The following is an 11,429-nucleotide window of genomic DNA, read 5'->3' on the forward strand; positions in this document are numbered from 1 at the left end:
CTGAAATGCAAACTTAACAGTCCTCACTAATGCTGAATGTTGTAAAAAGACACTTGCTAATATGCAGAACCTACAAAACAGACTTTGGGAAGATTGAATTTTAAACCAATTTTGTGTGTCAATTTTATGTTAATAATTGTGTTATTTATATAGTTTTTCTTTGTTTTGTCTCTCCCATTACATAACTGCACTCTTTGGGATTTCATAATCAGTTATTAAAAAACAGTTACACACACACACAAATATACTTAATAAACTCCTTGTGTTACATACTTATATGAATTCCATTCTAACCCTCTTATCTATCCATAAAACAAAGCACCAAATTACAATATAAGTTTTTGCAAGTACATCATTTAGATAGTGCTAATTAAGTCTCACCCCATTCTCATTGTGCTTCTCTCCAGTGTTTCCACTTCTGCGACTCGTCTGATCCTGAGACTGCTGACTCCCTGCAAAATGAAACAGTCACCATCACAAACACAGGCAGGGCCGAGACACACAAGTGTGCACAGACAAGTGCAGATTCAGAGGCTACAACCACTGTCAGGAATAGTTGGAAAATTCACTGATGTGATTGCACATGACAGAGGGATTTAAGAACTGGGACAAGCACTGCTGACTAAAGCCACTTAACTCCAACTTTTTTTATAAGAAAGGCTTGACGGAAATATGAGAGTAAATGATTTAAAACGGGCCACTTCTGCTTTACTTCTAAAAATCACCGGTTATCTTGATGGTACCTTCACTGCAAAGATACACTTCAAAATGTACACAAAACATAAATCAGATCATGATCACATCATAATGAGATTGTTCCTGTGCCACCCAAAAATTTTGAGTGTACTTCCTTTATATGTCTACACATGTATGCAGACTTCAATAAAATTCCAAAGGAATGAATGCAAGTCCCTGATCTTGTGCAAAGCTGGCTGATTGATTTTAAGCTTGGGGGCATTTTACACCTGGCTTTTTACATGGCTGTACTCCAAACACAAATCCAAAAGGATTATTGTTAATGCAGTGTGTGTGAAAACTGAGCAATGATTTATCCCTTTGGCATGCCCCATCAAGCATCAATTAAACTTTCATCCAACCCAGCCTTTTACAATCTTAATACAAAAGGATACCACATAAAAACCGTGTTGACAGAGTATGTATACTGTAACAACCTGATTCAAAGAGAAAAATAACACTAATATGGTTTGTAAACTTAGATGTGTCTATCAGCAGCAACTTTGGTGTGTGAGGTGCGTGAGTAAAGGTAAAATGTGGTGCTCAAGTGCTTGAAAGTGTAACAAAGGCAAGAATGCAAACAAAAGCTAAAAGACTTTAGACACCAGGGTGAGAAAGGGAGAGAGAGAGAGACGTTGACTGACATCAGCGTCTATAGGTGAGCAGCCAGGCAGAACAGGTGTCAGGAATTCCCTGAAAACCCTCGACTCCACCCTTCACCTTCAGGCTCGTTCAGGTAGAGACTACACAGAGCAGGAACGTGACAATATGCACCTTGATCACTGCTCTCAGTTGGTGAATCTTCATGCCGGAGGAAGAATTTGACTTCTTGTTTCCGAGGCCCCCATTTCTGCAGATGTTCATACATCATGTGTTCAAAGGGAATCGCTCGCTCTGCAGAGACAGAACAGTTAGGGAAAAGGAGGAAAGACTGATTAGTTAAACATATTTGTCTCATGGCCATGTTGTTTAAAGAAATTAAATTGACACTTTGGGAAATTAACCACTTTTATATCGGTCTTTTAAGTATAATGCTAAAGCCAGTCGCAGGTTAGCTTAGCTTAGCACAAAGACTAAACCGCTAATGGCTAGCCTAGCTCTGTCCAAAAGGTAACAAAATCCACTTGCCAGCACCTAATTAAATATCTAGTTTTGTAATCTGTTCAAATACGGAAAAGTGTAAAAACTACAATTTGCAGTTTTACAGAGGGTTTGTGCCACAGTATTACCTGTTAACCCGTTTCCAGTCTGTGTGCTGAGCTGAGCTACCTGTGTCCTGGCTGTAACTTCATATCTAACAGACTGATAAGTGTTACTGAATAAGCATATTTCCAAAATGTCAAACTATTCACTTAAATATTAAAAAAAAAAACATTTATCTGTAACACAAAGGTCATAAAACTACAGGTCTCTTAGCTGGATATAGGCTACCGTACCTTTTCAAGGATGATGTGTGATGTCATTAATTATTTTTTCCTCTTTACTTAATTAAGTTAATTAACCCACAATACAGCTGTCGCACTGCAAGCCAATGCAAACTTGGTGGGAGAGATTGTGTGTGTTTGGTGTTAATGTTCTGACAAACTGCAATAATTCAAAAACTAGCGAATAAAGTAAAGAACAACAGATTAACTGTCTTGGCAGCATGGAGTTTTTTTAGAATTAACTCAAGTGCAAGGAAAACTGGGACCGTTGAGATTGATGGAGGTGTGCTAAAACTTTTTTTCCGCGTTTCAAGAGGACGGCACTCTGTAGGCAAAGAGAGGCCGAGAGACAAAGAGACAGAGACAAAGACAGAGAGGTTTTAGGAGGTTTCGGGGGCAGACAGCTGCATTGTCAGGCACCAGGCGAACATGATTGCATAACGTGGGTTAATAAAGCCCTTGGCTAGGATGTTGTTTTCAACAGGGGAGTGGCCCCTCAGCGAAAAATGCTGATAACACTGGGTATGTCAGCACGACTGTGGTGATGAGAGCAAATCGCATGGGCCGAGTGGAATCTGCTGTGACAGTGCTGTGGACTGTAGCAGCATGTAACCCTTTTCTGACCCACAAATTTGTACTTTAAGTTAATTATTATAACTATAACTATTATATTATAGTCCGATAATAGATGATGGGAGCTGGAAAATGTAATTTTGTTAACAGATACCTTTCTTTTCCTCTAGGGTGTAAAACGTTTTGGCTTCTCCATGATTTTCCTTCACCCAGGTATTCATGCACGGTCCTGGTCGGATTTCTTTCTTTAATGAAGTGCTTGTTTTTACATTAATGAGGAAGGCTAAAGGCTACATAAAATGAAATTCTTGTGCATGTAAGTGAAGTGTCAAGCTTCAAGAGATAATGGAATTCCAGATTACTTCACCTTCATGCATTACTGGTGACAGCAGTGCTCTTGCCCTGTAACAGTGACTCGGGCTCTTGCTCTCTGTAACAAGCAGCACAGGTTCAACCAGCTCTTACCGTTGCCTCTCCAGACCTCGGCCAGGTGGCAGCCGCTCTCGCCAGGCTCTTTGCAGAACTCGACAACATCCCGGCACGTCGTCTCAGGAGTGATTGGCACCTCAGTCACGGCCTGTTCCCCATCACTGAGGTACACCGTCAATATCATCTGAAAGAGGAACAGTCAGGAGGAGGATGACACAGGGGAGAGGACATGAAGATTTAATGGCCACAGTAAAAAAAACAGTGGCTGATCATACCGGCAGAATTTTTTAGGAGGAAAATATTTGAGATATCCAAGAAATGTAAAATATGTAATTGTCTGATGGTGTAGTTTAAGGACAAACGGTAACCCACTCTTGTGTTGTACAAAGCCCAATGCCCTACATTCTGCTGTCCACCAGCAGAAACTGTCAGTTTGAGCTGCTGGTGGACTCATGCCTGTGCCTGCCACATTTCTGTTTACTATGATTAGGGCCTGCCATAGTGTTGAGAATATATAGTTTAGGCAGAGAGGTGAGACATAGCAACACAAGCCCCCACATGATTCTGTCTGTACCTACACAACAGTAAAAAGAAGTAAAAGCACAGATCCCACACACTTCTTTCTAAGTTCTCAACAAATGACTTCCAGGTCACGTTGCATCAATGGACATGTAATAGCCTGGAGGTAGAAGACAAAGGATAGGATGTGGACTAAAGTGAACTTCACCCCGAATGCAGTGTCTTCAAGCAATCACCTGAGAGAGTAAGTTCAGAGTGCTGCAAGTGCTCTTTTGTACCTGCAGCTATCAGACTGCACAACATTACCTGTCCAAACATCTCAGCCAACTAGCACGGTGACACGGCAAATGGGCTGCAATGTGTACGACCTTTGGACCAGTCTGTATGGCACTGCCTGAATAGTTTGTGTCGTCTGCTTAGTGATTAATCAACCAGCTGATTGATAGAAAATCAATTAACAGCTGAGGCTAAACGATTTGGGGAAATCATTATTTTTATTTTTATAAATGTCAATTTAAATTACACTTGTCTATAGATTGAATTCCAACTCTAGTTGGTGGTCCACACAGAATTAAACATTATTTTTTGGGACCATAATAAAAACACTGTTATAAGTAGTGGTGGTGCTTCCAAACCCAAAACATCTTTGGACAACATAAATAGTGCAAAAATCTCATTAATGACACAGCCGAGAATTTATTATAGTAGTTTGGCCAACGCCCAATGTCATGTAACTTATCTCTGGAACATAGAGCATTTATGGTAATATGAACAACCTCCATGGACTCATGTTTTTACTGTTTTACAACATCGAAGCACATTGGATGTAATTAGGTTTTTCTTTTACACAAATCAGCAGACAGACCCTTAAATCTCAAACTAACACATACACAGGCACACACACATGCACACACACTAGTTCCAGTGCAAGTCAAATGTTACCCCTAAAGGAAGAAATCTGGATGAAAGAAAATCCCCAAATCCAGATGGTCCAAGCTGATAAAAACATATCTAAGAAGATTCCGTCTTAGATCCACTTTGCATTTTAAGTTGTAAAATGTGGGGAACAAATCACTTTCACAATGTGACAACTCGTTTTCTGGGTAAACAACGACTATGTGGGTCCTATGATGAGATGAATCAACATCTTGGTTGAATAAAGCCAAAATATAGGATGAGAGCAGCAGTGGATAATGTCCTGTCAAGTCCTCTACACACACTGATTAATCACTAAAAGTTATGCCATCAAATTCAATTCAAGTTACACTGAAGTATATTCAGTTTAATTAATGTGATCATGTTTCTCATCTCCCTTGTTTAGACCAGCCACTTTAACTTTGACGGCTTTGCTCTTGTAATACAGTTTTTCCGTGATGAGAACAAGCCGAATGGATTAATAAGAACTCCTATATATTCGACATGATGTGTTTTTCCTTCTGTGGTGGCAGCCAGATTTTTATTGTTTTCCATGACACAAAGCACTGTAAGGGGTTGAGGTGTGCCTTCCTGTTTCATGTGACAGGCCTCGGTTTTTGTGCCACTACAGAAAAACAGGACTGTGTGCAACTGTGATAGAGAATATATCAATAACAAAGCCAAGAATTTGGAGGGATGTTCAAAATGAAGTGAGAATGTTCAGCTTTGTGCAAGTTCAGCGCAAGTTCAGCTAGTTGTTGGTAAACAGAGTAGAAAAGGGAAACACAGATTCTTTAGTTTGGTTTTAACCTGTTAAACTTTCACAGTTTTTAAATACGCCCATAACTTACTGAACATGCTGTAACAGGGAGGATTTAAGCCCAGGAACAATTCAAGTATAATGCAAATAAAACCAAGTAGCGTACACTATCAAAGGCAGCTGTTATCCTACTCTTGCCACTTAGACCAACCACTACAACACTTTGTTTACATATGGCTCACAATGTCAAACCAGAGTCTACAGTGTCAAACCAAATCAATGAAGAATTGGAACAAAGAACCAAAACCTCCTATTAAGACTGCATCAGAACCACGATATAGTTTACTATTAAATGGAGCTGCAGTTCAGGTATTTTACACATGCATAATTTAAAAGATGCAGTAAAGTTTCATTGATGCATAAATGTGTGGCCACCGGGTGCATCTGGAGTGCTACAGTAATTGCCTGTGTATGCCACTGTCATATAATATCTAAGTTTAGTCACTGAGCTACCTATAGATTAGTACTCTGGGGGTTTCTCAGAGACAAAGTGACTCATCCTTTGTAATGATGCAACTGTGTGATTCACTTTTTTCTGCACTAGCCTAACTAAAGCAATATGGTCACTTGTGTTTAGGAGCCTCAGAGACTTCACTCAGCTGATTTTGAGTTTAAAAGCCCATATTTTGGCAAATTCAGAAACCAAGAATGATAAAGTACCAGAGCCGAGGGACTTATTTTCCTCCATCCATACCATCCATTAATTATTTCATGTTGTTTCTCACAGGGTTGTGAGGACAGTGTCCACATAGACTTGTAATGGATGCAATTTTGGGACCTGATGTGCAAGAGCATTAACAGAAAAAAAGAAATGGGAAAGAAAGTGAAGAAAATGTGCTGCAAGTAAGCTGGAGACTAGTTATGTTCATTTTACTGATAGATAATTACTTTGCTAATCCCCAAGGGATATTGGAGTGCAGCCAGCTACATAATAAGATACAACATAGTACAACATTGTGAACACAAAACAGCCCAGTGAGGGCAGCAATGTTTGAACTCATTATTTAAATTTGATCTGGTGGAATCATTATTTAGGATTCTTATTTACAATTGTGTTCAATGTAAGAAACATAATAGGTTAGGAAATGTAATGAGATATTGTAGTAATAAAATAAAACAGTCCATTATAAACTACACTATAATAAACAAATCAGTTCATCCCAGCCTACATGCTGAATATCCTGCAGAGCGTATGAAAACAAACCTTCAATCAATCAGGACATGCAATTAACTAATCAGACAACAGAACTACGGCGCAAACTTGGGCCTAATTTAAACTGATCACAAAAGGCCAATGCCGAATATCCTGAAATATACCCTCGCATAAACAGACACTACCAAATCATGTCAATAAAAATTCAGAAAGTGACAGCGTAGAAAACAGAAACTCCAGTAGTCCAACTGACTGGCCATCGGAGAAATACCAACCGCCCTCACTAAGTTGCGTCTGCCCATGGTCTTGGCTCTTTTGACCGCCCTCCGTTTCCTCCTGATCTCCTTCTTCGGTGGCCGGTGGTGCTCCTTTGCCCAAATCGGGTTTTCCTTGGAGAGGCTAACAAGGCCGCGTAACACTATAGTCACAAACCTCTTCATCATAGCGCTGCCACTTTTGGCACGAGACTTAATTGTTATGCCATCCCGAGCAGACCTCTAAAACAGACAGCGGTGCGTGCATTGGAAAAGTGCTGCAGAGGAGACTTGGGAGGAAAAAACACTTGCTGTATGTGTAATTCAGGGAAGGAGGGAGGGAAGGAGGGAGGGAAGGAGGGAGGGAGGGGAGGGAGGGAGGGGGGAGAGAGAGCTAGAGAGAAACAAACAGTAAGAGAAAGACAGAAAGAGAGAGAGGATGTCACAGGGTGGGTGGAGGAGGGTGCAGACAAATCCTTCTATTGCAAAATCGTCCCAGGGTCGTGCCAACGGCTGCGACACGACGACTCCCTGCTAATGAGAATAGTTTGGCCGGAGCTGTGACTGGCAAGCAGGTCAGGGCACTATCACATATAAGCAAGACAGGGATCATTCTTCACTGTGTGCTGGCTGTACAAGACTAGAAACATTCAGTATCCCTCTCATCTGGAGATAGGGTCATACATCATTTAACTTCTGAGTGAGAAAGAGGGATGCTTGGCTGATCTGATCTCCAGCACGATGATTCAAACAGTCATTTCTTCTCACAGATCCTGTCACTCATTTACCCACAACGAAGAAGAGAAATCCTTTCATGGAAAGACCCTCCACAAATGCAACAGATTTCAGACGACAAAACAACATTAAAACGAGGATGAATTCCACTCCCAAACTTATCTACTTACATTGCGTCAAACGAATCCATTAAAATAGTCAGATAAGCTCAAATGTGTGGAATAACCAGGCAAACATACACACTATGATCAGTGTTAGGCATGATTTTGCTTTATTGTCTGGTCAGGCACAAACACACAAATAGTTCAGTAGCTAAATCCAAGACGGCCATTCACTGGGACATAAGAAAGGATGTCTTTGACATTTTTGACTCAGAAAAAAAAATCTGTAGTCCAGCCATTCTACGCACGCAAAATAGGCCAAACATCTGCCCGTCTGGCTAAAATGGCACTGAATCATATGGAGGAAGGGGGGTGAAATAAACTGGAACAACAAACCAACCAGAGTGTCTGAAAACTGGAGAAAATAATTCTGTTTTTATTATTCATACAAAAATAAGATTATTTTTTTGTAAGTATTTTTGGTAATACTTACTGGATAAATTCACTGGACTCTTGGACTCCAGTAAATACGAGATGTCTTAGACCCAAATTGAAATTTCTTAAAAATATGTTCCAAGAACGTGCTCTGTTATTAAGCTGGATAACCCGAGTGATCCAGACTAATCTAGTACAGCTTATGTGTCTAGAGTTTGTACAATCAAGTACAAACTCCTTTTATATTACAAATTTATATTAGAAAACATATTCGCCTTTGTCGTTTAAAGACTAAGCGAAAATACAACTCTGGACAGAGGCACTGAAATGTATCAGATCTCTACAAGTTATAACCCGCTGTTTAAAAAAGGATGTGTCCCTTTGATGGACAGCTGACTAATGCACATTAGAGGAAGGCATTAAGAAAGTCTAATTAATAATGTATAGGTCTTCAATCAATAAGAAAAGAGATCTAACAGTCTTGACCAGGTGGAAGTTGTTAAATAAATCAATAACTAACTATTTTTATCCATTCACAGTGAGCTTGGGGAAAATATCGACCAGCGGTAGTCACATCCATTAAACTACTTCTTAGTTTAGTGCTTAATGATTATAAAAAAATGTGATGGCTTGGCCGATGTCATTTTAAACCAGCACTACTCCAAGAAAGGTAAAAGTGACAATAAGATGCAATGTTTACATTTCCTGTAAGTCACACTCTGCCCGGCTCCTCTGTATGAGATTAATGCCACTTGACAATCTACTCAGCTCAAAAGTTCCCCTTAACAACAGGGCATTAGTCGACGCAGCCACACAGACCTAGATCTGCCAAGGTCTCATTGGCTGCCGGAGTCACGCGAGACCCAAGTGCAGGGCTGCCTCTCTGCTCGACTGGCTCTTTGACTCTGATAGCCTGTTGGTGCCACAGGGTACAAACGTCCACAGAGGCTACCACCGCAGTCAATCCTGCGACGGCTGCAGCGAATGCGGACTTACTTCTCTGTTACTATGTACTCCTGAAAGATTACAAGCCCCTCTGAAGTTGCATTGTAATTAAAGCCATTTTAATGAGGACAAACAACACGTTGCCGTGATGCCGTACTCTCAACCAATGCAGGCGCTTGTTACTGGCTACGACTGAATCATCTCCTTTTATGACGACATCTTACTCAACCTACTGTAAACTTATCTCCTGCGTCTGAGTTCGTGTTCCCCTCCCTGAAGGCCAAAAGAGCGACAATCATTTCTCCCACAATCCATCACTGCATTCTGAGCACTAAAGATAACAAAAGAAGTTCCAACAAAGCACGACTCCAACAGGGTTACCATTCAGGTCCTTAACGTCTTCAACAATAACACCAACAACAGAATGAAAATAGTTATTGACTTATGTACCAAAGTGTACTCTACCTACTGATCCAAATACTGCAGATAATTCGTAATTAACACAGATTCACTACTATTATTATTATTATTATTATTATTATTATTATATTATAGAGAGAGGGAAGATTGTGTTACGTTTGCCAATCATAATCTGAAAACATAGTGTACTTGTTCAATACAGCACTTATTTGCTAACATGGACTACATCTTCTTTAGAGGAAAACACATTGTATTCCTTGTGCAAACAGACTTCAGATCCAGCACAATCTCTGTACACCAAACACTGTTTACATTCCCCCTTCCTAATGTTTCAGTCACTGTAGCAAACAACATAAAAACGTATGACCAGATACAATCATAGCAGATAAAGTTCATCTTTTTATTTCTTGGAGCTGATCTCGATGAGTGGCTGAGTGGCAGTGGGAAAGGGGAGATGGACGCACATCAATCTTGCACCGTATCACACTGTGCTCTTCATCTTAAACCAGATGTCCCTCACATGTGAATGAACAACCCCGAACACCACAGAGCGCATTGATCTCCACCTTGCACACAGGTTAGATAGGCGCATATAGAAGTGGGCATTAAAACCATTAGCTGATCACTGATCTTGTAAGAGTAAAAAGGGAGTGTCGATTACTACATGTATGACAAGAGAGCAGGGGTTGTGTTCACTTACCGGCATCATATTGGCAGCTCTCGCAGGTCAAAACCAGGTGTGCATCGGCGAGTGGACTTACGGCTCACCCGTTTATCTTCGATGGCAGCACCGTAGACCCACCTTGCTAGTTATGGGCTCCGGTTACTCCAATGTGACAACCAACTGGGCCTCAGTCCTCTCTGTAAACCAAAACAGTGGGGTTCTTGTAGTGCTACAAAACCGAGCATTGCAAAGTAGTTGACACCAAAAAAAATGACACCTAATGTCGGCGGCAAACGTCCATTTAAACGGCCCCAGGCGTGGCTCCGTGCAGCTGCTGCTACAAACAAGCCGCTGGTTAGCCCAGTCCGTCTGTAGCCCGCAATGCAACGCTGAAGCGAGTCAAAACAAATGACATGCAATGGCGCATTCATTATACTCACCAATGTCAGAGACGACTCATTGTTTCAGGCAGTAAATCTGAGCTACGTTACTGTTACAAGGCACGCAGCTAACCGAGCAGCTGTCAGCCAGCTGCCGTCAGGTGTTAGCTGTGTTAGCTGGTTTCAGAGGCGGCTAAACGACGGTGAGCAACGCGATCCCTCCGCTCTCGTCGGTCCTTTTGCTGGCACTGGCTGCACATCGGCACACGGTATCGATGGAGTGTTTTTTTCAAGCAAACACAAATGAATACACGCCCATTCAAATTGGGTCGCTCGTTTTTTTACGAACGCAATGAATCATCGCTAGCAGTGCTAGCTGGACGAAAATACAAATATCTGGAATCCAGTTGTTGACGGTAGAGGGGGCGGGGCTTACGGCGCAGCAGCCTGGGCGTCACGGCGACGTAAGACGTCAGGAATGTACGGCCAGGATACCTGATCAGTTCAGTTCTCTCTAACCTGGCACTGTCTGTCCAAAACCTTACAAAATACTTCTATTTATAGGAAATAATTAATAATAATAATAATAAATAATTGAAATAATGTCACTGTCTCTCATCAGCCACCACTTACAATGTCACAGACACGTTTTTGCACTATTTATTACATAGTTTTTACATCCTATGTACTTTTACATTTTATATATGCACATTTTGTTTAATACACACTCCACTTACATACCCTTTATATAATATATAATGTACTAACGTTTATCTTGTAACACACACCAGTTATCTGGCTTTTCATATATAGCCTATATCTCTTTTAAATTACATTCACCCTCTATATTTTTGTCCTGTGCTATTATATTTATTTTACCTCCTCATGTTATCTTTCTGCAATTTCATCCATCCTTCAAAACAATTT

General features: G+C 40.8%; 1 protein-coding gene across 6 annotated transcripts in view; it reads right to left on the reverse strand.

Annotated features, from left to right (window-relative positions):
- ppp1r13bb (protein phosphatase 1, regulatory subunit 13Bb) overlaps positions 1 to 10,928 on the reverse strand; it is a 26,864-nt gene extending 15,936 nt beyond the window's left edge. For all 6 annotated transcript variants that reach the window (XM_035678449.1, XM_035678446.1, XM_035678448.1 and 3 more), the window contains exons 1-5: positions 10,563 to 10,928; positions 10,159 to 10,319; positions 3,198 to 3,345; positions 1,510 to 1,629; positions 382 to 452 (exon numbers count right to left, since the gene is read on the reverse strand). In XM_035678449.1, coding sequence (XP_035534342.1) covers positions 382 to 452; positions 1,510 to 1,629; positions 3,198 to 3,345; positions 10,159 to 10,167 — 348 coding nt within the window. In that variant the 5' untranslated portion in view covers positions 10,168 to 10,319; positions 10,563 to 10,928. The remainder of the gene's footprint in view (positions 1 to 381; positions 453 to 1,509; positions 1,630 to 3,197; positions 3,346 to 10,158; positions 10,320 to 10,562) is intronic.
- Positions 10,929 to 11,429: the final 501 nt, after the last annotated feature.

This window comes from Morone saxatilis, unplaced genomic scaffold (genome assembly GCF_004916995.1).
Source record: "Morone saxatilis isolate NCDOM2014 unplaced genomic scaffold, NCSU_SB_2.0 Contig7, whole genome shotgun sequence".
Taxonomy (NCBI): Eukaryota; Metazoa; Chordata; class Actinopteri; family Moronidae; genus Morone; species Morone saxatilis.